The sequence below is a fragment of the Mytilinidion resinicola genome (assembly GCF_010093595.1).
Source record: "Mytilinidion resinicola strain CBS 304.34 unplaced genomic scaffold BDZ99scaffold_10, whole genome shotgun sequence".
In the NCBI taxonomy this organism is placed as follows: Eukaryota; Fungi; Ascomycota; class Dothideomycetes; order Mytilinidiales; family Mytilinidiaceae; genus Mytilinidion; species Mytilinidion resinicola.
The window spans coordinates 1,404,835-1,429,343 of NW_022985446.1; the positions used below are offsets into that span (position 1 = coordinate 1,404,835).

The window sequence follows — 24,509 nt, forward strand, 5'->3', positions numbered from 1 at the left end:
CCTTCCTCGAGACCTCTCTCCTTCTTCTTCTTCTTCTTCTTCTTCTTCTTCATCATCATCATCATCATCATCATCATCATCACCATCATCTAATACATCTCATACATGGCATACAGTTCCATGTTCCGTGACACAACATCTCGTTAATCAATTCTCAAAACACAATACACCTTAAACCAGCAGAGCACCAACATGACCACTAGCCACGTCCAGTCGGATTCCGGCTCCACAAACTCGGAGGGTCACCAAACTAAGGATCCTCAAGCTCAAACTCAACATGAGAGCAGCTCGTCCGATCCCACTCAAGAGAAGATAGCGACTGAGCAGGGCGGAGAGAGCGAGTCGAACGACTCCAACGAGGACTTCAAGGGCGCTATTCCAAAAGAACTTCTACCTATCAACCTTGCCGGCGCAGGACTCTACGCTAAGGTGTATTACTGCATCCCTCGTGATTCCATCCAACCCTATCCCAACATCGCGAAGCATTCAGCCGAAATACCGAAGAGCGTAAAGGATCAAGTCTGCGTAGTGAAAGTGATTGGCACCTCGAAATCAGCCCAGAGGGCACAGAACGAAGTTTCAATCCTTGAAAGACTCCAGCAGTCCAACGACTATCCCCAAAATCGTATCAGTCATTTCATCAAGTGTGACATCCAAACCACCAGACTCTCCTCAATCACGATAGGGGCAGTGTCGGGGCCGACATTATCTGGATTCGAGAGGGCCTACATGGAGCCGCGAGCTGACTGGGTGCCGAGAGAATTCATCTGGCATATTTTCCTTCAGCTGGGAGCGTCGATACGCTTCATCCACGACATGAAAGTTACTCATAACGATATCCACTCCGGAAACATCATGCTTGATCCAGGAAGGCAGGACTTTCCCGGACTACCCAATGTTGTTCTGATAGACTTTGGGAGGGCCAGCGACTTCGATACCGCCACCAAGAACCCGGATGGCAAATCAAAGGCCTTTACAAGTCGAGGAGATATGGCTCGTCACATAGGCCAAGACCACTTCCACTTCTCTTGTGTCATGCGCTCGCTCTGCGCGAGCATATGGAAAGCGGAAACCCGGGAATGGCGTGGCTTTGTCGACCACTTGAATGAGTATGAATCCCGGTTCACCCGTAATAAGCTTACAGAGAACGATATTTCTACATTTCTGGAGGACTTGTTTACTCAATACGAGGGCCCTGCCGATGCGGAACGCGAGCAAATGAACCAGCAAGACAAAACGAACATTATGGAACACCTCTGGGATGACAGGGTTCGCTCAAGGGGCCCCAGCGACGAGGAGATACGCAATGCCATCATGGCTGAGCTCGAAGAAGCATAGGCTGGAGTAGTCTCTGGGATTGCTGGCTTCTCTTTTTGCCCCCATCCCAAACCGCCATCTTTTATTATCGCATAGAGCATTACTAGAAACGTAATACAATAGTTTCTGCCGCATTTGGCATCCCCTTGAACGTTGTAAGTACCTCGTAACGTGGAGCAGCTTTTCTGGAGCCCAAATGCGGCTATCGGGCTTGATATTAGCCTGTCTAAACGCTCATACAGTGCTTGTACGGTGGAGACCTGATGCGCTAGGATTGAGAAGCATAGCATGAAAGCTGCACTTGCACCATCCGGTCGGAGATCATGAGATTGCTCGTTTACTCGTCGTTTCTGACGGCCGTGTACCTTCTATGGGCAACCAGTAGATCCAGCAAGTCAGATGCATTGTTCATGTGAATCTTAATTTCGATAGATGACTTGAAGGTGTGAAGGAGGGTACTGTTCCTGATGCTTTCTAAACGCTGCTGCCCCAACCCTCGCTATGATGAGCCTGGCCTCTCGAATGTACGGAGCGTAGAATAGACCGGGAAGGTTTCGGTCGTTGCTTAGTACTTCCATTCATCCTTCCCGCAGGAATGACGCCCTTCCCCTCTTCCCACAACCTTCAAAGCCCCCTAACTACCTCTCAAGCCACCCTACTAATCTTTCCCTATCTATCCTCCATTCCCCTCCTTACCCCCTGCCCCTAAAGCGCCTTCCTCACCGCAGACTTAAACGGAATAACCTGAATCTTCTCAATATCCCACACCCCACTCGTGACATACACATCCCGCCTCAGCCTCTCCACAACCTCCGCCTCCGTCGCCGCCACACACAGCATCGCCGACCCCTTCATCTTCGGCGTCTCGCCCTCCTTGATCGGCTCCTCGAGCATGGCGCCTGTCGCACATCAGCACAACCCCAATCCACTCCCACTCCCACTCCCACTCCCCCACCACACAGCCGAGAACGAGAGCGAAAAACTGCAATGCGATGAAAGGAAAACAGGAGCGGGCCACAGACCTCCAAATTGCCAGAAATGCTCGGGGTCTGCAAGGAGTCCCTGGAGGTGGTTCCCGCGCACGGCTAGGCGCTTTTCGAGGACGGCGGGGAAGTCGGGCACGATGACGAGCCATTCTTGCGTTGGGGTGGTGGTTGTCGCCATTGCGCGTCTGAGGGCGGGTTGGAAGCGCGGTGCTGTGAGAAGCGTGGTGAGGGAGGTGCGGAGGAGGGTGCGGGGGAACATGCAGAGGCGGATGGGGAGAGAGGTGGCGGGGTTGTGAGAAGTTGGTCGGGAGGTTCCTTATATTGGATTACTGAAACTCGTGTACGCATGTAGTTTGAGGCAGGTGGATGTTGGAAAGGGCGTGCAGGTGCGGAACGATGCCGTTCTCGCCGCCGCGGCGGGGTCGAGGGGTAGTTGCTCCCTCGGTGGAACTATTTTTGCCCCGAAGTCGGTGGAACTTGAGATGGCTATTGATTATAATTCAGATTACTTCGGCTTGTAGGTTTCTAGAACGTTTCTACGGCTGGGAAGAATGTTTGCCTATGTATCGATGATGCTCTACTGTATATATCTACATTCCAAATAAATCTCATATCCTACAACATCCAAGCTAGACATGATATGGCAGAGAGTATGTCTATAGTTTGGCCTTTGGCTGCTCTCTCTTGAGCATGGCTTCGGCGACCAGTCTTCTCTGGATCTTGCCGGTAGCAGTCTTAGGCATGAGGTCTGTGAAGAAAACCTGAAAGCCATTAGTCACGTATCTCAATATACGGGAAGCCAGCTTCTTACCTTTTTGGGGAGCTTGAACTTGGCTACCTTGTCGGCCATCCATTTTTTCAATTCAGCTCCACTCAATTTCTTGCCATCCTTCAACACTACCGCAATGCCAACATCCTGTCCGTACATCTCATCTTCCAGAGCAAAACTCACAGCTTCGGCGACAGCGGGGTGCTGAGCGACGACGTTGTCCAGCTCAATAGGACTGATCTTCTCTCCTCCCTTGTTGATAAGCTCCTTGATACGACCAGTGATGATAACGTAGCCATCCTTGTCCTGCTTGCCCTGATCGCCAGTGCGGAAGAAGCCTCCCTTGGTAAACGAAGTTTTGTTTGCTTCAGGGTTGTTCAAGTACCCTTTTGTGACGTTTTCTCCGCGAATACAGATCTCGGCTTCCTTTCCCAGTGCCACCTCGTTGCCGTCCTGGTCGAGGATCTTGACTTCCACGCCTTGACCAATGCCCACGCTGCCTGGCATGCGTTTGCCGGGCGGCAGGGGGTTCGAAGTCATTTGATGGGCTGCTTCGGTCATAGCATACGCTTCTAGCACTGGTGCGTCGAACGTTTTCTCCAGCTCGTGGAAGGTTTTCGGGGAGAGCGGCGAGGAGCACGATCTGATGAACCGAATGTTCGGCTTGGGGTTTGGAGGCGGGTTCTTGAGCAGGATCTGGTGGATGGTCGGCACGGCAGTGTACCAGTTGGCTTTATGCTCATTGAAGTCTTTCCAGAACTCTGAAGCTGAGAATTTCTGAGGAACGATGACGGATCCGCCAGACGCGAGAGGAGCTAGGAAGCCTGCGAGGAGCCCATGGACATGGAAAAGCGGCATGACGAGAAGGGTGCGGTCCTCCGGGGTTAGCTTGTAGGTGGCTTGGATATTCTCTATGCCTCGTTAACTCAGGTTATGCGGTATAATTCGGGGACATACTCATCGTCCTAGCCAAATTGCGGTGCGTGAGCGGCACCTAGTTCTGTTAGTCGAATACTAATGATTGGGCATGTGGCACATACGGCCTTTGGTCGCCCCGTTGTCCCACTTGTATGGAGCACGAGAGCAACATCATCTGGCTGCGCTTGCTCAACCTTCGCATTGCCCTTCCCCGCCAGCTTCCCCTGATCTTTCACATCCAAGACGACTTCACTGCCATTGTAATAGCATTCCGCTATAGCTGCCTTGTATTTGCGAGCTGCTCGAACAGCAGCACCATCCTGTGCGAAGGAGCCTTTGGGGACGAGAGCAACCGCGGAGCTAAGATCGTCGATGTAGACTGAGGAGGTTTATGTCAGAGGGAGTATTCATTTCCACGATTCAGATCACATACATTCAAATTCCGATTGCTTGTAAGCCGAGTTCAGTGGAGCAGCAATCGCCCGCTGCCACGATGCAGCAATGAACGAAACAATAAACTCATAGGAATTGGGGAGAGCTATGGATACAGCAGACTCGGGCTTGATCCCAAGCTTTGCAAGCTTCAGCTGGAATGCTCCGACATCAGCTGCAAGGCGCTGGTAGGAGACAGTCAGGGCTGGCTTTCCGGGCACGATGATGGCGGTGGCCGTCGAGTCCTTGGAGAAGGAATTGGCCAGAGTAGTTGCGGCCATGTCTAAGACTACAGGAGATTATACAAGTCGAACAGGCTTCAGATGGTGTCTATTCAGGAGCAATTCTGTTCGAAAGTCAGCCTCGGAACATCTGGTGGGTCACAGCAGTCTTACAATTGATCGCGAACAATGATATACGCAAATACACAGAGAGACCTGCTCTACACTCTATCTGCCGAGAATGCTGATGCTGCCCTTGACGCCATCACGACACCCGCGTCGGAGTTCGCAGAAACGTTTCGCCGATTGGCTCACCACTAGCGCGGCGCTAGCGCCCCCACTTCGAAACAAAACGTCGCGCGCGACTCGTCCTGCGTCCTCCGTCACGTCCACAACGCACCTCGAGCTGGTCACCGTTGGTCACCGTTGCTATTCACTCCACGAAGCCTCGTCAAAGTCGCAGTCGCCTGCTTCGCCGTGCCGGAACTAACGTGCTCGAAGTCTGACAGAATGGCATCTAATCCGAACAACCAGAACCAGGGACAAGGCCAGGGCCCGCCCAAGCTGCCGCCCCTCTACGCCCACCTGCTTCCGCAGAATGCGAACCCAGACGCGACCATCGTCCGTGCTCCGGTCATGTATGGCCAAGCCGGCAACGCTCGTAGCACTCCTGGTATCTATTCTTCTAAGCTTCCACCCATTTGATAGACTTTGCTCACAGATTTTTGTTTTCCTTAATAGCATTCCAGCCCCGTGTCATCAACCGACCTCAGCAGCCGCAGAACAAGAACAAGAACAAGACAGCTGCTCGTAAGGTCCCGACTGCAGGCAATTCCTCAAGCTCCCCGGCCATGCCCACCGCTGCAGCTCTCATCGGACCGAAGACCACCTCTCTGGCTGAGTTCACGAAGAACAACTCCAATAACAACTCGCACAACTACTACCAGGCCAATCGTCCCTGGCGAGGCCGTGGCAAGAAGGGGAAGAAGAACGCAAAGCGGCAGTACGACGAAGAGGAGGAACCCAAGGAGGTCGATTGGGATGCCATCTACGACCCCGCCAAGCCCACATCGTGGAAGGCCTGGAACATCAGCGCAGAGAAGTACGACTCTGCCTACGAGTGGAAGGAGAAGTTGAACCAGAAGCCGAAGCCGAGCCTCTCCAGCGAGTCCCCAGCGTCCACCTCCGAGGGTCCAGATGCCAAGCGTCAGCGACTCAGCGTGTCTGCCACCCCACACTTCCCGCAGCGCTCCACGTCCTCGAGCGAAGAGCCAGCGATGCGCAGCGGCCTAGGCGCAACCCCCTCGCAGGCCGAAGAACAGACACTTGGCGTGGTCACGCCAGAGGAACAGGCCACGCGTTCCGGACCATCTACCACCCTTCCTGGAAAAGAGGGGTTCGCAAGGCGCATGATGGAGAAGATGGGACACGTGAAGGGCAAGGGACTTGGCCTGAACCAAGACGGCATCACCCAGCCATTGGTCCACAAGAAGCTGGGCAATATAGCAGTAATCAAGGGCGGCGGACGTGCCAAAAAGGCGGAAGATGGCCCCAATGGCAAGCGTAGCGAGGTGGTTGTGGTGTACGGACTGCTAGACGGCGTGGACAGCGAAGACGACGAGGCCAGGAACGACGGAGGAATCCGTCAGGAGATTGGGGACTATTGCGCGAACAAGGTACGTCACTTACTCCTAATTCACGTGGTGTGCCTGCTAATTGTACGTGTAGTTCGGCATCTTGCAGAAAGTTCACCCATTCTGGGGAGGCAAGCACGCACAGGCCCCCGTGTTCCTGAAGTTCGCCAGCGAGTTCGACGCGCTCATGGCCGTGGATCATTTCAATGATCCAACCAAGGCGGGTGCCTTTCGGGGCAAACAAACGACCGCCAAGTTCTACAACTTGGAGAACTTCGAACACGGCGTCTACGAGTGAGGGGGGGTGGATGGCGGTTCCTTTCGACTGTTGATTGTAAATTAGTTTCTTTTGTCTACACTTCTGCCCATCATGAGGCCATACTGAATCGATTCTGATTCCTTTTCGATATTGGAAAAATGACGTGAAATTGAGCCTGATTTGTGATGTGTACTGGGACATGGTGAGGATGTATGTAATTTATATTGTGCGGTAATTTAGGAGGGTTGTTGTAGCGTTTTGACATTAAGGCTGCAACAGGAAGACACCTCCTAATGTACTATGATTTGAATTCATTCTAGCGTTTTGACAATGAAGCTACAACAGGAAGACACCCCCGGGCGTACCATGATTTGAATTCCATGATGTCAAGGTCTTGAGGGCGTGAATTAGATACCCCTGGCCTAGATACCCGATACGCTTATAATTTGCATCACATCGCATTTTACATCGAGTTTATTACTTGTTTGACAGTGAAGCTGCAACGGGAAGACACCCCCGGGCGTGCTATGATTTGAATTTGTTCCAGCGTTTTGACAGTGAAGCTGCAACAGGAAGACACCCCCTGACGTACCATGATTTGAATTATATCATGTCAAGGTCGTGAGGGCGTGAATTGGGTACCCCGTAGCGACATTAGCTAACTTAATCGCTTCGCTGATACTTGCTCTTTTCTCGTAGTTTCGGGCCATGTCTAAAGAATGCCCACGGAATCGGGGCCATAGCGAGAGCACAAAACCCCAGCACACTTGAGGCCCAGCCGACCCCAATCCCCTGGTACATCTGCAGTGTGAATAGCGGGAATGCTGCCGCGAGAGAATACCGCGTCAGGGAGTTTGCGCCGTTTGCAGATGCTCCGTAGAGCGGGCCGTACGTGTCCATCATGTACATTCCTGCCGACAGGTAGATGTTGAGACTCCCAATCATGACGAGACACTGGGCCGCAATGGGACTAATCCAGTGGATGCTTGAGCGAGCGGTCCAGGCGAACCAGAAGAGGCCAGTGGGGAGACAAATGCTTCCAAACATGGCGCTGCATAGTCGGTACTCGGGCACTGATTTGTCAGGAGTGCTTGTAGATTGCAGTAGAAAACGAGGAAGATTGGACCCGCGTGCAGTCTTGTCGATGGCCATGGCAAACATCGGGGCAAGGAAACACCCAATGATGAGGCCGAGGAATGACAGGCTTTGCCCCGTGAGCGAAAAGCCGTACCGGGTGGAGAATACCCATGGACTCGCAATTACGAAGACGTAAAGAAGGCCAAACTGAAACCCCATATACATGCACAGCAAAGTGACAATAGGCTCTGTGAGGAGCATGTGTACTGGCCGGATGAGAGTCGTGCGGATGAATTTCGGAATCTGGTCCAAGAAGGCATTCAAAGACCTAGACGGCCTTGTTTCCTCTGCCCTCGTTTTTCGTTTGAGGATTATCTTTTTGTAAGATTCTCGAGTGAACATAATTGGGCTAAAGAGAGTGATGGCGAAGAAAAGCGTGGTCCATTGCGTCCAGCGCCAGCCTTTGCTTTCAGCTACGAAACCACCCACTAAAGGACTGGCGCAGAATTTCAGCTCATACTTGTCATGGACTGTGGAAAGCTCGTACATACCCCATTGCAGATCCCAGCACAGGGCTACTGTAGTATATGATCAGAGGCCTTGCTCTCTCAGAAGGTGCCCACATGTCGGCGACTGTAGCAGTCGCGATGCTGACGCCCGGACTAGCAAAAGCACCTGCAAAGAATCTGCAGATACATACGGCAGTGAAGTTATGACAAAATCCGGTAGCCAGCACGAATATTGCAAACACAGGGAGCACGACGAGATAGACTGCTCTGCGGCCAAACGTTTCGCTCAATGGAGAGGCGATGGTCGGACCGAATGCCATGCCGAGATTGTACAAAGACACTGGGAGAATAGAGACGGTCTCCCCGATCCGAAACTCAGCGGCTGTCTCTTGCCTTCCGGGTGCGTAGATAGAGGAGGCTAGAGTACAGACGAAGCCGATGCCACTGACAGCTCCGGAAGTAAAGATTTTCCTACTGGTAGACCAGTTTCGAGCGTTTTCAGGGTCTCCGTTCCATAGCTCTTCTTGTGTCTGGTCCCAGCTTTCTTCTCCCACGGGCGCACGGTGTTGAAGTTCGATGTGTGGAGAATCTGTCATCGTTCGGGCTGGACGAATGCTCGTGCAATGCTGCTGGTGGACCTTGACGTTCCATGGTATGTACGCTCTTTAAAACGACCAAGGAATATGTACTCTAGATACCATTGATACTGGGAGTGCACTATGAATGCCATTGTTGAAGAGTTGAGGTGAAAGATTCCGAGGCACCACGGCTAGACGGCAGGAACTAGTACTGCGTAGGGCGTGCTAGGTGAACTTCCTATGCGCCTTAAATCTTTCAAGGCAATGATCTCCCGCTCGAGGTATCAGGATTACTTATCGTCAAGTTTGAGGACGCATTTCGATTTTGACATGCTAAACAAGGAAGAGAGGTGGAGAAGAGGTTGGAATGAAGCAATTGTGGTGATGTTCTAAAAGGGTTTAGCGACACAACCAGCCGCCGATCCATGAGGTTCAGAGTGGCGTAGCACCGAGGAGCGCTTTGACAAAGACTAGTTCACACGAAATTTCTGTTATGAGCAGGCGCTGAACCCTAAGAATTGTGCTTTTCCTTCTAGAGATGACGCCTGAAGCCCTCCGCTGTCTAATACGCCGTGTAATACGCCGCGCGTGCCATTCCACGAAATCCCTTTTTTTTTAAATTTCCAAATCCGCCTGTTCATTAGGAAATAGTCCGTCCATTTCCACCAATCCCTCATTCACTTTCACTCCGCTATTCACACGACTCCAGTCGTCCGCCCGCCATACACTCACCTCCCATTCCTCATTACACCACCTTTCAACCTCATCCTTCCTCATCCAAAACTCAGCACTCCGCTCCAGCATATTCCAGATGAAGGTCTTAACAACCGCGACTCCCTCATCCCGCAGCCTTTTAGCGTCGGGGCTACAATCACCCTTGTCATCATCCAGCAATGCATGTCTGAGATCCACGGGTCGGGAGAATGAAGGAAGCGTCGTGTTGAAGAATACTAGCATCAAGGCCGTATCTAACTCTTCCGTCGTCGCAAAGGGTGGAAATGAAATCGAGTACCTGTGCACGTTTGATATACACGGGATGGCAGGGCTGATCACACCGAAAGGTAGACAAGAGGTAAACAGCGTTGTGAGTGTGCTGAATTCTGCTGCAAATGGCTTGATGGAGATCTTCCGCTTTCTGTTTTGCTCCATGACACACGAGTCTTTGCGTGTGACCGGGTATGCTGGCGGGGCTCGGGCGGACGTGATTATTGTGCCGTGGGCAAGGTTGTGTAGGACGGTAGAGAGCCAATGGGCGGGATACTCGAGTTCGTAAAGGCGTGTCACCATCCTGAACATTGGTATCGTGTTGAGCGGTGCATGGACAAGGGCGGGTTCGCGGTGGGGACATCGTGTTGGTAGCGCCAACTTCAGAAAGTGGGCGTACAGCGAAGTCTCGAGTTCGTCTCGTTCAATGAGACTGCTGAACATTGGCATCACTCCTTTGAAGGGGATATCGAAATGAGGAAAAGCCCCGTCATGGTCCACATTGAAGTACGCAGATGCATATCGCCTAGTGTTGTCAGAACAAGTCGTCTGAAAAGGGAGTACGGCAGGAAGTCCATACGTACACAATATGATCCACATCCTGAGACTCGCTGAAGTCGTGAGCTTGCTCCAGAACGCTGTTCAGGATTCGCCATTCGTCATCCTTCACAAAATGTCTATCCTTGGTCAGTTGCCTCATTGTGCCCGAGGCAAGGTTATGGCGTTTCGTATGGATGTGAGCCTTCAAGATCCGAAGCCGGCATCGACGCCTGAGAGCAAATTCGTCGCCAGGAAGCTTTCGTAAAGCACTCTCGGCGTATTTGACGGCATCGGCATATTTTCCCATCTCGAAGGAGGCAGCGGAGAGGTTGGACAGAGGTTTCGCGTCATCGGGGGCCAGCGTCGTAGCCTCGCTGTAGGACTTGACGGCTACCAATTTCATATCAGTAAAAGGGTGAGTCGTGTGCTCTTCCCGGGCTTACCTTGGACCATGTTCCCGGCCTTGTAGAAGCCATTGCCCTCGTCCCGGAGAGATGCAGCCCTGAGAGCGTTGTCTTCACTCGCCATAACCGGGTCGAAGTGCCGCATTGCTGCTGCAGATGGAGAGTACAGCTTGCGGGAGTGCAAAGTTTGCTTCAGCCATTTTGTTGGGCAGCACGGGCAACTTTGCTGCGTGGATCCGCTCAGATGGACAACTGTCGAGGCTGCAAGTGGCGGTGAGAAGTATGGAACTAGCGCGAGTCAACAGCCAGAGTTTAATTTGGAACGCGTGAACACCTGATCACGTTATCGATATTCATTCTAGAAGCTTTTATATATCACCCATCCCTGCTGTGAATGTAGTGTACCTGCGTCAAGAGTAATGTATGCCGGGTGCTTTCCCACGAAGGATGCCTTCGAAAGCTGCACATTTCCGACGTGTAACTGGATTTCGAAGAGTACCCACCGGAACGTGTAATCCTACACAATGCTTCCTATAGCATGAATAAAATGGGTGTCCCTTGCCTTATAGTCTCGAAGCTGCTCTCATCTTGTGTGTATGTCCCATGAATATTTCTCTCCTGCCACGTATCATTGTATTCTATGTTGGCTCAGTCCCAGAATGCGCGCTTCAGGTATTGTATGTACACGCCTTTGTTCCTCCCATCATGCTCTTCTACAACTGCCTAATCCAGCCTTGGAAGGATAATGCGCTTGAAATGCGGACATTAAACGATGTCTGATCAGTGTCGTTGTGCTCCGTTTACGCAAGCTTTCTGTCCACGTCGGCGGGATCATCTCACCTGCCGCGTTGGGCTAAGCGCTTTGATACCTTGAACCTCAGATTCTTCCTAATGCTCGGAAATGGCGAGATAGGTTTGGTGAAGCTTTCGGTTGTCATGCCATGTTTCCATGATGGATATAGTGGAGTGTATGACAACCTGACAGTCGTCTCGAACAGGCTAGGAAGGACGGAGCTAACTAAAATAGGAGGCGCTAATAAATCTATCGGCGTACGACCTCAGAGATGGGTTAGCGAAGCCTACACCGCCTGATACTTGCATTTGGTCGTTACTACTGTAGATTATAGTGCGTTGGCTGGCCCAGCTTGCGAAAGTAGACCCCGTCTAGCACATGTAGGGCTTTTGCGTGAAGCACGTTACCATCGTGTCTTGAAGGTGCTGTTGCCGCCTACCAACTATGAAACTACAAGAAGTCAAGTTCATAATGTCATACGACGTTGTAGATTAGACATATGAAAAAGGGGAAGGGATAAGGGTCGAAACTTTAGGTACCCAATACGGTTGCAATTTACATTACATCGCATTTAATATGAAGTCTATTACTATTTTGCGCACCTACGCACCTATTTAAGGCACTTCTAGCATATACGAACCCAAGTTCATGCGATGTCAAGGTCGCAAGAGGCCCGTTTACATCTTCTCCGATTCAGCGACAATGGCGTTGCGGATCTCATCGTCGCTGAGTCCGACAGAACGAACGACGCTAACATCGGAGAGATGCCTTATGATGTTCTCCTTTGCTTTCTGGGACATTTTGGCGCGTTCAGCTATTGCTGGAGCCTCATACCAACTAAACATCTCCTCCAACGAGCCTTTCTGAGCGTCAGATTGATCCCTTGAAGCAAAGCGGAACTTATTGCCTTTGAGAAGGTCGGTGAAGCCCCGCCAATCCCAAGATTCCTCTTTGTCAACAATGCTCATGGACAGAGTATGCACAATCTGAAAGAAGGCACCGTTGTCGTCTTCGATGAGCATCGCTATCTCGTCTGCCGCCGTTTGGGGCCTAGTCCGGAATGGGTTTTGGGCCTCGGTCTCGTAGTGGTTGGCTTGCCCAAAGTCGATCAGAACGACGTTGGGCAGTCCTGGGAAGTCCTGCCTGGCCGAGTTTAGCATTACGTTGCTGTCATGGAGATCGTTATGACTAACCTTCATGCTATGGATGAAGCGTATGGCCTCTCCAAGCTGCAGGAAAACGTGCCATACGAATTCCTTGGGCATCCAGTAACCACTGGGCCGTCCCAAATATGAGTCCCAAAAGCTGTCTAGCGTTGGTCCTATGGCTGCTTCCATTGTAATTGATGAAAGCCCAGCCGGTGGAACGTTTGCCCCGAGTAGCTTGCTGATACTTCTACCGGGAAAGCCGTCTGACTGCTGGAGGTATCGGAGAATTACCGCCTCCGTCCAGGCGCGCTCGACCATCGTCGTAGCACTGTGAACCTTGACCACGCAGATTTGAGCCTTTAGGCTCGCTGGGATTTTCTTGGTTGGCTGCTGTGCAATGTTAGGATAGTCTTCAAGAGCATCGCGGGGGATACAATAGAAGACCTTACCAAAGCTCCCAGAGCCGGCCGGCTTGATGGTTAGCAACTCCTCTGGAATGGCACTTTCCCAGTTAACGACGGTGTCCATCACGATGGTGAACTCCGTTGGTGGCGATTCGGTCTCTGAATCGGAGTCGGACTCATCGCTGTCGTCGCTGTCTTCAGCTGGTGTGTCCGCCATCTTTTCTTGAGTGGAGATGCTCTCCAGTTGAACATGTCGATGACCAGAAGAATCGATGTTTTGGTGGGTCTCCGAGCTTTCAGCGTCGGAGCCCCGGTGATCTTGGATGCCGTTAGCATCCATGTTGGTGGTTAGCTGGTTTCTGTGTATGCTGTCTTGAAGATTGATCAGCGTATGTTCGTGGTGATGTGATTGAGTATGAGCTTCTCATAACCTACGTGGACTTGGATATATATCGTGAGCTAGTCGTCTAGCCGAGCACATTGTTGACTGCTATATCGTCTAACAACGCGCTTTGTGATGGGGCAGCCGGCGCCGAAAGATACATTGTGTTAGAGCTGGTGGATGTTCGAATACAATACGACTCGGAAGGAAACTCAGGAGTGCTTGAAGGAGAGAAGCGACATTGAGGATGGCAATGCCATGAGCTGTACCAGGAAGACTACATCCCATATGCTTGAAATTTGCCGTACATCACGTTTTACATCAAGCCTATCACTGTTTTGCGCACCTACGCACCCTTTCGAAGCACCTCTGGCCTATTCGAAATTGAATTCAGGCGACATAAAAGTCGAGAGGGCGTAGATTGGATAGCAATAGGCTTGATATAGTAAATAAGGTGTAAATGATGCAGTATCGTGAATCAGAAGTGTTATTATAGAGTCCTGATAGGGAAGTTACAATACGAATACGCCCTCAGGCCTACCAGAACACCACAAGCCCTACCAGAAATTGCTTCTACGATATCCTTGAGGACCGCGTTCCAAGAAGAGGCTTATCGCCTTTACGGCGGCGCTTGCTTTCGTGATGCCCAAGTCGTTCTTTAGATAGATCAAGACGTTCTGGATCCATTCTAGTCTCTTGGGGTCTATGCCGACTAAGCTGTCAGATATTAATACTTGAGATGTGACGGCAAGGGGCCAAAGGAGGTAATATCCTCTAAGCCCACAGACGTTGGAAGCGGAGCTTGAATCTTCCTTTGTTCTGATAATTACCGTGAACTGAGGTAAGACCGACGCGCAGACATCTTTCACCATCCTTGACATCTGGCATTCGATATGGCTTCGGTCTAACAGGACCGGATCGATGGCCGGACTAGCGCCTGTCGGAGAGGAAAGCATTAATACGCCGATTATCTCATGCATGGCTATGTTGAGAAAAAGCCTCGCGGTGCGATAGAGGTTCCATCCAAAGCTAGTGTATGTGTCAGCGCATATGACAAGTTGTCGGGCCGGAAACAAATACATTATCTTGAGAGAATCGTATACGTGGACTTCTAACGGGGCCCCTTCGCTTTTCAGAAGCATGTCCACCCACTTCGTGTCGTACTGCCCATATATAGAGGCCCTGTTTTCAAGAATTTGGAACTTCCAATCATCGGGCAAATTCTCCTCTTCCCAGGTCTGAAACGCGATGTCCAATTCGTTCGCCTCCATTAAAAGCTGCAACGGATCAATCGAATGGCTGCTGGTGCCGGCTGGCATTGCAACGTGTCTGCGCCACTTAGACCAGATTGAGACAACTGAGTGGATCACTTTGGATAGCCGGATAGTCGAGTGAGTTATTCCAGTGATACGCATCTTGTAGGTGTGTACCGAGTCTGCCCAATGGTCTAAGCCGGCCGGCGGTTCTTCACATGTGTTGAGATTACCCATCAGCTAGAATGAGCTAAGTTAGTTTGCGAGCGGGGACAATCATCATACATCTTAGCAGAATCAGAAGCCCACTGACCATCTGTGCGTACACTAAGTCCAATTCAGTCTGCGTTCGAAGACATTGGTCAGAATCTTGGAATCAAGGCTCACCTAGATCGAACAGCCGGGAGGCAACGGGAGTATGGTATTCTTCAGGTTTCCGAAATCTCAACAGAGCTACTGCGCCGCTTTTGTGGACCAGCCAGTGGCCGTTGTATGTATCAGCTGTAAGATTCTGCAACTCAACCCGTCAATATCTCGTTCTGGATGCATGGAGGTGTGTAAGTCGCTATTGAGATAATGAAAATGACCGTACCTCCCACACACCAAGTAAATATACAGTGAGAAGCGTTTCGTCCGACTTGGATTCGACCGGGTCTTTGATTGCGGCTTGCATGAGCTTGAGAGCTTTCCCACAGTACTCAGAAGACCGCAGTTTAGCCTCAGCAGATTTGAAGCGGCCATAAAAGTTCGCATAGCATGTAGCCAGCGTCGCGGCCCTGAGACACGAGTCTGGAGCCGCATTTTCGTACATGGGTACAAAGTCCAAGACGCCATCTGAGATAATGCCGGGATCGGTGCTGGAGCTCGGGACTACAAAATCATAGAGCCAACGGGAGTATGCGAGGTCTTGGAGATCGTCACTCGGCTGCCTGTTGAGACTGAGATGCTGGGCCACCGATGTCAGAGTTGAGATCGAGTCGGCTGTTGGTGGTGATTCGCTCGATTTGGAGCTGTGGGAAGCCGATTTAGTCGCCCGCTTGCGCCAGCCATCTTCAGCCTTCTGGGCGGCAATGGCTGTTTGGTTCCGGAAAAGAAGGTCGGACTGGTCTCTGTACTGGCACTCGTGCCCGGTCTTCTGGCATCTTGAACAGGTTGGCTTGGCCTCATCACACTGCTCCTGTTAGCATAGCGCGTGCACAAGGGATAAACGAGATGTCCGCGACGGCTGTCCTTGATCGGATCGAGGCGGCTTCCACAACAGGCATGCGTGAAGTTGGCGGAGAGTGGAGAACATGCCCAGCGGTCCGGTCCGGACTTACTTTCACTTTGCGGGTTCTGGGGAGATGTTGGTTAGTGTGGGGAGAAGAAGTGGATATTCTAAGGAGCTGGGGCCTAACCTGCACATCTGACATCCTTTGCTAGGCCTTCCGCGGTAAGACATCGCTTCGGTGTCTCCAAAATGAGGGTGTTGGTATGGAGAACGAAGGGTATACTTAAGGTAATGGAGGTGTTGTGTTATGGAGGAGACGAGGAGCTGCCGACTCCGTTCTACGTCAGCCCGGGCACGCCATGCAAGCATCAAGCGTCGCTTTCGACCCCGCCCTTGCGACGCGAAGTGAGCCGCAGCGAAGACGACGGGCTGTGCTCTTCGCTCTCTACTCCGCGCGCTGGTGAAGCTGAACTCGTTACACTGATGAACTTCTTCTGGTGGCGCATCGTCGATGGATGCGGCAACTAGTACGTAGGGCCGAGTGGCTGAAACCCGCAGCACTGGTGCCAGGGTTTTCCGGGGCCAACGCGGTCTGGTAGCCATCGCGATGATGGCCGCATTTGGCTAAAGGAGCGAGGTCAGATATACACATTATACCTTTGTTCATCGGGCGAGAGCGAATACTCTTAAGGATGGAGATGCTCTATTCCCGAGCTTAGCTACGGTAGCCCCAAGATTCTCCCATTGCCTCAATTTCCCAATTTCCCATTCTTCTATTTTTCTGATTCTGGATTTGCTTCAAATTGCACCACAGCTGCTCTTCATTTTCCATTTCCATTGTCTTAGTCTGTGACCAACAAGCGCCTGCGATGGTCAAAGAGATACCCTCGCCCAAAGGGCTCCCCTTCGTTGGGAACCTCTTTGACTTAAACGATGAGGTACCAACGCGTGCCCTTGAACGGCTTGCAGACCAGTATGGCCCCATCTTCAAGCTTCGTACCTTGGGACGAGAGCGGATCATCGTCGCCGACCATGAGCTATTCGAGGAAGTCTGCGATGAAACCAGGTTCTGCAAAGCAACTGGAGGGGGACTTGCCAGCCTCAGCTCGGGCTCGGGCGGTCCTAAAGGACTGTTCACCGCCCCCAGCGTAATTCTTTCCCTTTACTTTTAATACTCAGTGACGATTCTAAAGTCCTCATCCTTCAGGAAAAAGACACGGACTGGGCCCAAGCCCATAGAATACTCATGCCCGCCTTTGGCCCTATCTCTGTCCGTGGCATGTTCGATGGTGAGTCTGAGGACCTGAAGCGCCGTAGTACATGCTAACTTTACGTAGAGATGCTCGATATTGCTGAGCAACTTGTGCTCAAGTTCGCTCGATTAGGAGAGGCGTACAAAATTCCAGCCACAGATGATTTCACTAGGCTGACCCTCGACACTATCGCTCTGGCTTCCATGGACTACCGCTTCAATAGCTTCTACACAGACGGAATGCACCCCTTCGTGGAAGCAATGACCCGGACCTTACAGGGAGGCCAGGCTCGAATGCGCACCCCCCACATTGTTCAGATGTTTATGTTCTCTGCAAACGAACAAATGCGGAAAGACTCCGAATTTCAAACAAGGCTGGCAGTCGACATGGTACAGCACAGGCGGGATAATCCGACCCCAAAGAAGGACTTGCTCAATACCATGATATATGGGAAAGATCCCAAGACGGGTGAGGGCATGAGGGATGAGCTCATCGCAGCTAACATGGTTACATTTCTGATTGCAGGTAAGATCTCAGTATCACAGTCCATCGTCCTCGATTCGTGTATACCGTTATGCCGCTGCCCGTGGTGCTTCAAAGTATTAAGAAAATACGGGACAAGGGCTCAGACGTCAACGACTGTCTAAGGTTCTCCAATAGGTCGACAGGTTGTTCAAACAATGAACTTCAGACCTTTAAAAAAGCATCAGGGGACTCCAGGCAGCGACAGTCATGTATACACAAATCGGCGATGAGGCAGTAGACAGACAAGCAACCTGCTAACCCTTTCAAAGGACATGAGACTACGTCTGGCTTATTGTCGTTCACATTCTACAACCTACTCAAGAATCCCGACACCTTCTTCAAAGCCCAACAAGAAGTTGATAGAGTGATTGGCAAAGAAAGACTGACCGTAGACCATCTCAAAGAACTGCATTACCTCAACGCGGTACTACGAGAAACCTTGCGACTTACACCCACCGCTCCAGGGTTTACACGGCGCCCGCGAGACGAGAACAAAGAAGATCCAGTCATAATTGGAAAAGGCGACTACGTCTTGGAGAAAGACGCTTCGGTGTTCTGCCTACTCGGCAAAATCCAGAAAGATCCGAAAGTTTACGGAGAAGACGCGAATAGTTTCCGACCGGAAAGAATGCTGGATGAAGCATTTGAGAAGTTACCCCAATGCGCTTGGAAAGTATGTTTCGATTGAATCGCCTCTCTGAGATGTTGCTGAACTGTTCACAGCCATTTGGAACGGGAATGCGAGGGTGCATAGGTAGACCTTTTGCATGGCAGGAAGCTTTGCTCGTCACGGCCATCTTGCTGCAAAAGTTCAACTTCAAAATGGATGATCCTTCGTACGAATTGCAGATCAAGTCGACTTTGACCATTAAACCGAAAGATTTCTACATGAGAGCGTCGCTTCGACCAGGGATCACGCCTACAAGTCTTCAGCAGTCGTTGTCGGCTCTGTTAGGCGAGACGAAAGTTGGAGAGTTGCAAGAAGCGCATGAAAGTAAAGAGCCAAAACAAGACGGCAACTGCAAGAAGTTGACCATCTTATATGGGTCAAACACTGGAACATGTCAAGCATTGGCTCAAAGGTTGACTTCGGACGCTCGCCAACACGGATACGAAGCCTCCGTTGCGGACCTGGACTCTGCTGTGGACAAGCTACCCAAAGACCAACCTGTGGTTATCCTTACAGCTTCATACGAAGGAGAACCGACAGACAATGCTGCGTACTTCTTCGCATGGCTACAATCGGTGACAGGTGATAAAATGTTCGATGGTGTCAACTTCGCAGTATTTGGATGTGGGCATAGTACGTTGTTTCTTACCCATTCCTTCTCCATGATCTAACTTGAATTAGGTGATTGGGCTGCAACATACCAGAGAATACCGACTCTCATCGAATCTCTTCTGGAAAGTCACGGGGCCACCAAATTTGCCGACCGGGGATGCGCGAATGCCGCTCAAGGCGACATATTCAGTGATTTTGATGCTTGGGCGGACCACACGTTCTGGCCTTCCCTACTTTCAACGTTCGGAAGCAATGCTAGCAACGAAGAAGCCGGGGTGGCCGCACCACCAAGATCGAAGGTCGAGATGGAGATTTCGACAGACATGCGCTCCTCGCAGCTCCAACAAAGCGTGCTGCAAGGCACAGTGGTGTCTGCAAAAATCTTAACATCCCCAGGAGAGCCAGAAAAACGACATCTTGAGGTCCAATTGCCAGAGGGAACTGAGTACGAAGCCGGAGATTATCTCGCTGTGTTACCCTTGAATCCAGATGAGAGTGTGAAGCGAGTCCTCGCGCGATATGCTCTGCCATGGGATGCCACGGTTACGGTCAAATCAGGCGGACCCGTTAATCTTCCGGAGAACACACCAATGTCAGCCTTCAAGCTTTTGGAGGGGTTTGTAGAGCTCTCGATGCCTGCCACAAAGAAGGTAATCTCGATGGCTGTTCGTCACTTACACAAAAGACTTCCGCTAACGCACGGTGTTTAGAATGTCGAAGCATGCATGAATTATACGGACCATGAAGGGACAAAATCAGCGCTTTCCTCTCTTTCCAGTTCGGACTATCACACGGTTATTGACCAACGCGTCAGCCTCCTAGATCTCCAGGATCAATACCCAAGAATAAACCTTCCCTTCGCTGAGTTTCTCGCCATGCTGCCACCCATGCGTCTCCGCCATTACTCCATATCGTCTTCACCGTTGTGCAACCCAAGCACTTGTGTCATCACGTACGGCGTCATCGACGCGGAATCCCTCTCCGGCCAAGGCCGATTCGTCGGCGTCGCTGGCAGCTACCTAAGCAACGTGCGCAAAGACGATCAGATCCAGGTCAGCGTGCGCAAAAGCAACAAGAGCTTCCATCTGCCATCGAACACGGACACGCCGCTCATCATGTTTGCTGCCGGCACAGGTCTGGCCCCGTTTCGAGGCTTCGTGGAGGAGCGCGCTAGCCTCTTGTCTACGGGACGCCGGCTTGCGCCTGCGCTGCTCTTCATCGGATGTCGTTCGCGTACAGCAGACCGGCTTTATGGCGATGAGCTCGATGAGTGGGCGAAGGTGGGTGCGGTGGATCTGAGGTATGCATTTTCTCGGGAATCAGACGCGTCAGAGGGCTGCAAATACGTCCAGGACCGTATGCTTCAGGACAAGGAAGACTTGGTGGGTCTCTGGGATCAGGGCGCTAAGGTTTTCGTTTGTGGCAGTCCGAGCATGGTCGAGGGCGTTCGAGGAGCCGCATTGCAACTGGTGAAAGAAGGGAAAGCCCAGGAGGGCCTGGAGGCTACGAAGGAGGAGTCAGAGGCTTGGCTAAGAGGGCTGAGAAATGAACGCATCAGCGTCGATGTTTTCGCGTGAAGGATTGGGTAATATGGGGGCGCTTTCGCGTCTAATTTACGGCCTCGTGTGTATGACATTGTGGTTTTTTCTTTTAGTAGGCCCAGTGGTGTCTTTCTGTTGTAGCTTGATTGTCAAAGCACTACCACAACCTTTCTAAACCACGACATATGACAGATTACCGGGACATGGTGAGAATGTATTTAATTCATAGTCTGCCGCCCACGGACGTACCATGCTTTGAATTCTATAATCTTAAGGTCATGAGGGCGTGCATTGGGTGCCTCTAGCCTAGATACCCGATACGCTTGTAATCTGCATCGCATTGCGTTTTACGTCGAGTCCATCACTATTTTGCACGCCTCCGCACCCTGTTCAGGTACCTCTAACCTGCACAAAAACAAATTCAGGCGATGTCAAGGTCGCAAGGCCGATTTACAAAGCAACCTCGGAGTCGATCAGCCGTTACACTGTTCTCCAACTTCTCGGAACAGCGTTTCCGTTTCACGCATCTCCTCACGAGAATGAACATAAATGCGCCAGGTAAGCACGCATGAGAAGCCAAACACCTCAAGGCCGAGCTTCTGGAATAAAATCATCCTCTAAGTCTATAATTATGCGTGTCGTCGTCTTCGGAGCCTCAGGAGTCCAAGGCGCAGCCCAACTCCCCGTCCTTTCCCGCGCCGGCCACGATGTCGTCGCCGTCAGCCGAAATCCCAAACCATTGGAAATAGATGGACGAAAAATCGAGACGGCTGCGGCAGACTTCAACGACAAAGCAGCTATCAGCCAGGCTCTCAAGGGTGCAGAGGTCATCTTTTTAAATCTACCGAGCACCTCCTTCCACCCTTCAGAGCCTATCATCGCAGCCGCCCAGGCAATCGGCGAGGCTGCAAAGGCCAGCGGGGTCCGTTTGATCGTCTTCAACACGAGTATGCCTGTTGCAGAGGTCTCACAACGCATCAAGTCGCAAGAAGACCGGAGAGAGATGCGCCGCGTGCTGCGCGAGTCGGGGGTGCCGGTCATCAGCATCCAACCCGTCTGCTATCTGGATAATCTTTTGGAGGGGTGGGCTCTGCCACCTATTCGAGATCGAAACACGTTGGTCTACTGCCACAAACCGTCACTGCGGGCATGTTGGATCTGCCACCACGACGTCGCGCAGCTCATGCTGGCCGCTGCAGCGCGACCAGATCTGGCCGGTCGGGACATTCCAGTGGGAGGACCCGAGGTAGTGCGGCTGCAGGAATTGGCAGAGAAACTGTCGAAGGCGTGGAGCCGGAAGCTGGACTACGAGAACCAGACAGTTGCGGACTTCTGCGAGAAGATTTCGAAGACGATGCAAGGACGGGGCCTCGAGGTTGATCGCATTATCAGCCAGATGTTCAAAGCGTATACGTACTACAACGAGTCCCCCGATCACCCTTTCGTCATCGATATGGGACCTGTTTTGAAGGAATTGCCTGTCAAGCTTACGCCGATTGAAGAGTGGGCGCGGACACATCCAGTGCCGGGCTGGACTTGAAAAAGGGGTAGAATACCTAATTCACGCGCTCACAACTTTTACATCATAGGATTCAAATCACGGTACGCCCGGGGGTGTCTTCCTGTTGTAGCTTTAGTGTCAACACACTAGAACGAATTCAAATCATACATAGTACGTCAGGGAGTACGTGGGGGGGTCTTCCTGTTGCAGCTTCATTATCAAAACGCTAGAACAACCCTCCTGATTCACAGCATTCTACGAATTTAGGTAGTCTGGAAATGATTACTTGTTTCTGCAACATGAATTCTATATAGACCCTAGGGTCTAATATATATAAATGATGCGGTAGTGCTACCTTCTATATATCTACACTAGGATGAGAACCGTGCACGAGCCAACGAACTTCGACCCCAACTTCGATCCTAACGTTAGCCTTGCGGCCTCGCAGCCTTTGGCTCATCGTGAACAATTGCCACTTCTACCTAGGAGCTTGCTTCGCTCCTCATAGCTCTAGCCTCATCTCGCGAGAGACCTGTCCGTCTCCAACGTGGAGGTCTGTATCTCGGTACCCTTGTCGACCATGAAGGATGAACCCGCCGTCATTCTCCAGTCCGACCGAGCGATTGAGGACGTTCTTTTCAGAACAACACGCGGGTAGAGCGTATACCGACTTGGAGATCCAGCAGATATCCCACCTTCTCGTACACCTCCAGGAGTCGTGGAGCAGATATCCTCGGACTTACATCGTGTTGCGAACCATCGGAGAGCTGGCCTTGCTGAACCAACTCATAGATTTAGGCTTCACCGACCACTGGTTTCCCGTCGAGGTCAGAAGCCTACCTCAAAGCCTCAGCCCATCGATTCGGTCCGCCTTCGTCAAAGCACAATCGCTGGTGCTCACAAAGTCGATAGATCTGGAGAAGGGCGAGCATGGACGACATGGACACTTCAGCAAGGACGAACCCTTGCCTTTTGAGATAAAAGGGAAGCTTGGAAGCGGAGGGTTTTCCCAGGTGGACAGAATACTCAGTCTCATCAGCTACAAGGAGTATGCTCTCAAGAGGACTCGTCGACGGGTTGCTTTCGGCAATGACACCCGGGAAGCGTTCAAACGTTTTAAGGCAGAAGTGGAGATCATCAAACACCTTAAGCATCGCCACATGATCGAATTCGTCGGCAGCTATACAGATCCTGTATTTCTCGGCCTCATTATGTCTCCGGTGGCAGACACGGACCTTGCGAAGTACCTGAAAGGTATCGCAAGCTCAACCTCCGCCGGATTGCTACCTGTGGAAGATATCACGAACCTCCGGTCCTACTTCGGCTGCCTAGCTAACGCTCTTCAATATCTCCATGAGCAATCAATTAGGCACAAGGATATCAAACCCCAGAATATCCTCATTGAGAGTGGTAACGTCCTCTTCACCGATTTCGGATTGTCGCGCAACTTCCAAGATACAACCGGTAGTACGACATCAGGGATGACTTACATGACTCCGCGCTACTCTGCCCCCGAAGTAGCCGCGTATGATGCGCGCAATACATCTGCCGACATCTGGTCTCTCGGCTGCGTCTTTCTAGAGATGACCCTGACTCTCAAAGGGCTCAATCTATGTTATATGGACGAATTTTTTGAACGGACTGGAACTCGCGATCCCTATGTTAATTGCAATCCGGAAGCTACTGCTAAGTTAATTGCGGAGCTCTCAATTACCGAACCACTGCTAGATAATGAACCACTAGACTGGATCAAGAGTATGCTTATTCGAGATCGCTACCTACGGCCAACTGCAGCACAAGTTTTTACATCTATCGTCGATCGACATAATTTCACAGGCCTGAGCACCACGTTTTGCGGAATTTGTTGTCTTGCTACCGACGAGTCGGATTCCCACGATAGTCTATACGAAGAGTTTAATACAGATTCGAACAGGACCGGAAGCAGCTTTCCCGCTATTAGCTCTCACAGTACGGAAGAGACCGTGCAGCCACTTGATGGATTCACAGGTGTTATTCTCAATACCTTAATTGAAGCTCCTGCCACAAAGCCAGATGACACGAAACCTTTACAATCAACTCCTCTGAAGAGTGAAAACTCGAACATCAATCTATCACCATCTCTGCGCGAGCGTGCCGAGAAAGAAGCGCGCAAGAGGGCCGAAGCTAGCCGATCGACTCCTCCGAAGAGCAGGGAAGAGAACATCAATCCATCCCACTCTGTAGCGGTATCTTCTTCACTAGCACCGGGCCATATGGCCGTTCCTCCCCCATTGAAAGAGAAGAGCCCTGACTCTCCGCCGACTACGAGCGAAGTAGCCACAAAACGGCCGCCTATACCTCCACAGCTCAGTGCTGACGGTTCTGGTCATGATCAGCAGAGCGACAGATTAAGAGAAGAGATCGTTAAGAGTGCAAGCTCGCTCAATTTTGACCCATCACCCCAGCCCCCAGAAGCGTTGGCTCTGCCAAGTGAATTTGACAGCTATTGGGCTGACTTCGCTGCCAACATGCGCCCCCCGGAGAAGTCATCCAAGAACGTCCCGGTTACTGTCGCGGAGGCCATGGTCTTGTCAAAGCCGCGAACCCGTA

At 51.5% G+C, this 24,509-nt stretch overlaps 12 protein-coding genes across 12 annotated transcripts; 6 read left to right on the forward strand and 6 right to left on the reverse strand.

The window, feature by feature from the left end:
* Positions 1-192: 192 nt before the first annotated feature.
* BDZ99DRAFT_532388 (uncharacterized protein) lies at positions 193-1,464 on the forward strand (the record flags this gene model as incomplete). The annotated part of the gene is made up of 1 exon (XM_033726478.1): positions 193-1,464. The coding sequence occupies one exon, from the start codon at positions 193-195 to the stop codon at positions 1,336-1,338; it is 1,146 nt and encodes a 381-aa protein (XP_033576715.1). The 3' UTR covers positions 1,339-1,464.
* A 100-nt stretch (positions 1,465-1,564) lies between these two features.
* On the reverse strand, positions 1,565-2,690 carry BDZ99DRAFT_463516 (uncharacterized protein). Its single transcript, XM_033720099.1, has 2 exons — positions 2,340-2,690; positions 1,565-2,216 (listed from the first exon to the last, which is right to left on the reverse strand). The coding sequence occupies exons 1-2, from the start codon at positions 2,560-2,562 to the stop codon at positions 2,023-2,025; spliced, it is 417 nt and encodes a 138-aa protein (XP_033576716.1). The 5' UTR covers positions 2,563-2,690; the 3' UTR covers positions 1,565-2,022.
* Positions 2,691-2,768: 78 nt separating this feature from the next.
* Positions 2,769-4,866, reverse strand: BDZ99DRAFT_571514 (acetyl-CoA synthetase-like protein). The gene is made up of 6 exons (XM_033728097.1): positions 4,818-4,866; positions 4,424-4,768; positions 4,113-4,369; positions 4,030-4,066; positions 3,115-3,983; positions 2,769-3,064 (listed from the first exon to the last, which is right to left on the reverse strand). Exons 2-6 carry the CDS (start codon positions 4,701-4,703, stop codon positions 2,960-2,962), a joined length of 1,548 nt encoding a protein of 515 aa, XP_033576717.1. The 5' UTR covers positions 4,704-4,768; positions 4,818-4,866; the 3' UTR covers positions 2,769-2,959.
* Positions 4,867-5,201: 335 nt separating this feature from the next.
* On the forward strand, positions 5,202-6,860 carry BDZ99DRAFT_463518 (uncharacterized protein). The gene is made up of 2 exons (XM_033720100.1): positions 5,202-6,319; positions 6,372-6,860. Exons 1-2 carry the CDS (start codon positions 5,495-5,497, stop codon positions 6,573-6,575), a joined length of 1,029 nt encoding a protein of 342 aa, XP_033576718.1. The 5' UTR covers positions 5,202-5,494; the 3' UTR covers positions 6,576-6,860.
* A 339-nt stretch (positions 6,861-7,199) lies between these two features.
* BDZ99DRAFT_509207 (MFS general substrate transporter) lies at positions 7,200-8,812 on the reverse strand (the record flags this gene model as incomplete). Its single annotated transcript, XM_033724384.1, has 2 exons — positions 8,165-8,812; positions 7,200-8,109 (listed from the first exon to the last, which is right to left on the reverse strand). The coding sequence occupies exons 1-2, from the start codon at positions 8,716-8,718 to the stop codon at positions 7,200-7,202; spliced, it is 1,464 nt and encodes a 487-aa protein (XP_033576719.1). The 5' UTR covers positions 8,719-8,812.
* A 257-nt stretch (positions 8,813-9,069) lies between these two features.
* On the reverse strand, positions 9,070-10,883 carry BDZ99DRAFT_499050 (uncharacterized protein). The gene is made up of 3 exons (XM_033723618.1): positions 10,668-10,883; positions 10,269-10,614; positions 9,070-10,210 (listed from the first exon to the last, which is right to left on the reverse strand). Exons 1-3 carry the CDS (start codon positions 10,771-10,773, stop codon positions 9,316-9,318), a joined length of 1,347 nt encoding a protein of 448 aa, XP_033576720.1. The 5' UTR covers positions 10,774-10,883; the 3' UTR covers positions 9,070-9,315.
* Positions 10,884-10,959: 76 nt separating this feature from the next.
* BDZ99DRAFT_463520 (uncharacterized protein) lies at positions 10,960-11,584 on the forward strand. The gene has a single exon (XM_033720101.1). The coding sequence runs from the start codon at positions 11,232-11,234 to the stop codon at positions 11,406-11,408; it is 177 nt and encodes a 58-aa protein (XP_033576721.1). The 5' UTR covers positions 10,960-11,231; the 3' UTR covers positions 11,409-11,584.
* A 205-nt stretch (positions 11,585-11,789) lies between these two features.
* Positions 11,790-13,209, reverse strand: BDZ99DRAFT_36010 (uncharacterized protein). The gene is made up of 4 exons (XM_033714665.1): positions 13,019-13,209; positions 12,615-12,959; positions 12,329-12,560; positions 11,790-12,280 (listed from the first exon to the last, which is right to left on the reverse strand). Exons 2-4 carry the CDS (start codon positions 12,885-12,887, stop codon positions 12,099-12,101), a joined length of 687 nt encoding a protein of 228 aa, XP_033576722.1. The 5' UTR covers positions 12,888-12,959; positions 13,019-13,209; the 3' UTR covers positions 11,790-12,098.
* A 370-nt stretch (positions 13,210-13,579) lies between these two features.
* On the reverse strand, positions 13,580-16,421 carry BDZ99DRAFT_571519 (uncharacterized protein; the record flags this gene model as incomplete). The annotated part of the gene is made up of 7 exons (XM_033728098.1): positions 13,580-14,384; positions 14,436-14,848; positions 14,922-14,935; positions 14,996-15,119; positions 15,201-15,779; positions 15,928-15,943; positions 16,006-16,421. The coding sequence occupies 7 exons, from the start codon at positions 16,419-16,421 to the stop codon at positions 13,913-13,915; spliced, it is 2,034 nt and encodes a 677-aa protein (XP_033576723.1). The 3' UTR covers positions 13,580-13,912.
* A 93-nt stretch (positions 16,422-16,514) lies between these two features.
* BDZ99DRAFT_36043 (cytochrome P450) lies at positions 16,515-20,712 on the forward strand. Its single transcript, XM_033714670.1, has 7 exons — positions 16,515-16,966; positions 17,026-17,107; positions 17,156-17,596; positions 17,866-18,269; positions 18,320-18,899; positions 18,948-19,528; positions 19,589-20,712. The coding sequence occupies exons 1-7, from the start codon at positions 16,688-16,690 to the stop codon at positions 20,453-20,455; spliced, it is 3,234 nt and encodes a 1,077-aa protein (XP_033576724.1). The 5' UTR covers positions 16,515-16,687; the 3' UTR covers positions 20,456-20,712.
* Positions 20,713-20,860: 148 nt separating this feature from the next.
* Positions 20,861-22,220, forward strand: BDZ99DRAFT_463525 (NAD(P)-binding protein). The gene has a single exon (XM_033720102.1). It carries the CDS (start codon positions 20,988-20,990, stop codon positions 21,957-21,959), a length of 972 nt encoding a protein of 323 aa, XP_033576725.1. The 5' UTR covers positions 20,861-20,987; the 3' UTR covers positions 21,960-22,220.
* Positions 22,221-22,792: 572 nt separating this feature from the next.
* Positions 22,793-23,572, forward strand: BDZ99DRAFT_367903 (kinase-like protein; the record flags this gene model as incomplete). The annotated part of the gene is made up of 2 exons (XM_033714772.1): positions 22,793-22,949; positions 23,109-23,572. Coding segments are annotated over 2 exons (621 nt in total), but the record flags the coding sequence as incomplete, so codon positions are not given.
* Between the last annotated feature and the right edge of the window lie 937 nt (positions 23,573-24,509).

What these genes read in the sequence shown, in the direction of transcription:
- BDZ99DRAFT_463516 (XM_033720099.1), bottom strand. Translation starts at nt 2,562, where the DNA reads ATGTTCCCCCGCACCCTCCTCCGCACCTCCCTCACCACGCTTCTCACA. An exon ending in GCATTTCTGGCAATTTGGAG is followed by an intron (nt 2,217 to 2,339) that starts GTCTGTGGCCCG and finishes GATGTGCGACAG; the next exon opens with GCGCCATGCTCGAGGAGCCG.
- BDZ99DRAFT_571514 (XM_033728097.1), bottom strand. Translation starts at nt 4,703, where the DNA reads ATGGCCGCAACTACTCTGGCCAATTCCTTCTCCAAGGACTCGACGGCC. An exon ending in CAATTTGGCTAGGACGATGA is followed by an intron (nt 3,984 to 4,029) that starts GTATGTCCCCGA and finishes AACGAGGCATAG; the next exon opens with AGAATATCCAAGCCACCTAC. An exon ending in AGTTCAAGCTCCCCAAAAAG is followed by an intron (nt 3,065 to 3,114) that starts GTAAGAAGCTGG and finishes AATGGCTTTCAG; the next exon opens with GTTTTCTTCACAGACCTCAT.
- BDZ99DRAFT_463518 (XM_033720100.1), top strand. Translation starts at nt 5,495, where the DNA reads ATGCCCACCGCTGCAGCTCTCATCGGACCGAAGACCACCTCTCTGGCT. An exon ending in GGGACTATTGCGCGAACAAG is followed by an intron (nt 6,320 to 6,371) that starts GTACGTCACTTA and finishes TTGTACGTGTAG; the next exon opens with TTCGGCATCTTGCAGAAAGT.
- BDZ99DRAFT_499050 (XM_033723618.1), bottom strand. Translation starts at nt 10,773, where the DNA reads ATGCGGCACTTCGACCCGGTTATGGCGAGTGAAGACAACGCTCTCAGG. An exon ending in GGCCGGGAACATGGTCCAAG is followed by an intron (nt 10,615 to 10,667) that starts GTAAGCCCGGGA and finishes TGAAATTGGTAG; the next exon opens with CCGTCAAGTCCTACAGCGAG. An exon ending in CAGGATGTGGATCATATTGT is followed by an intron (nt 10,211 to 10,268) that starts GTACGTATGGAC and finishes TGACAACACTAG; the next exon opens with GCGATATGCATCTGCGTACT.
- BDZ99DRAFT_463520 (XM_033720101.1), top strand. Translation starts at nt 11,232, where the DNA reads ATGAATATTTCTCTCCTGCCACGTATCATTGTATTCTATGTTGGCTCA.
- BDZ99DRAFT_36010 (XM_033714665.1), bottom strand. Translation starts at nt 12,887, where the DNA reads ATGGTCGAGCGCGCCTGGACGGAGGCGGTAATTCTCCGATACCTCCAG. An exon ending in GCTTCATCCATAGCATGAAG is followed by an intron (nt 12,561 to 12,614) that starts GTTAGTCATAAC and finishes TCGGCCAGGCAG; the next exon opens with GACTTCCCAGGACTGCCCAA. An exon ending in CTTCACCGACCTTCTCAAAG is followed by an intron (nt 12,281 to 12,328) that starts GCAATAAGTTCC and finishes ACGCTCAGAAAG; the next exon opens with GCTCGTTGGAGGAGATGTTT.
- BDZ99DRAFT_36043 (XM_033714670.1), top strand. Translation starts at nt 16,688, where the DNA reads ATGGTCAAAGAGATACCCTCGCCCAAAGGGCTCCCCTTCGTTGGGAAC. An exon ending in TGTCCGTGGCATGTTCGATG is followed by an intron (nt 17,108 to 17,155) that starts GTGAGTCTGAGG and finishes AACTTTACGTAG; the next exon opens with AGATGCTCGATATTGCTGAG. An exon ending in GGTTACATTTCTGATTGCAG is followed by an intron (nt 17,597 to 17,865) that starts GTAAGATCTCAG and finishes ACCCTTTCAAAG; the next exon opens with GACATGAGACTACGTCTGGC.
- BDZ99DRAFT_463525 (XM_033720102.1), top strand. Translation starts at nt 20,988, where the DNA reads ATGAGAAGCCAAACACCTCAAGGCCGAGCTTCTGGAATAAAATCATCC.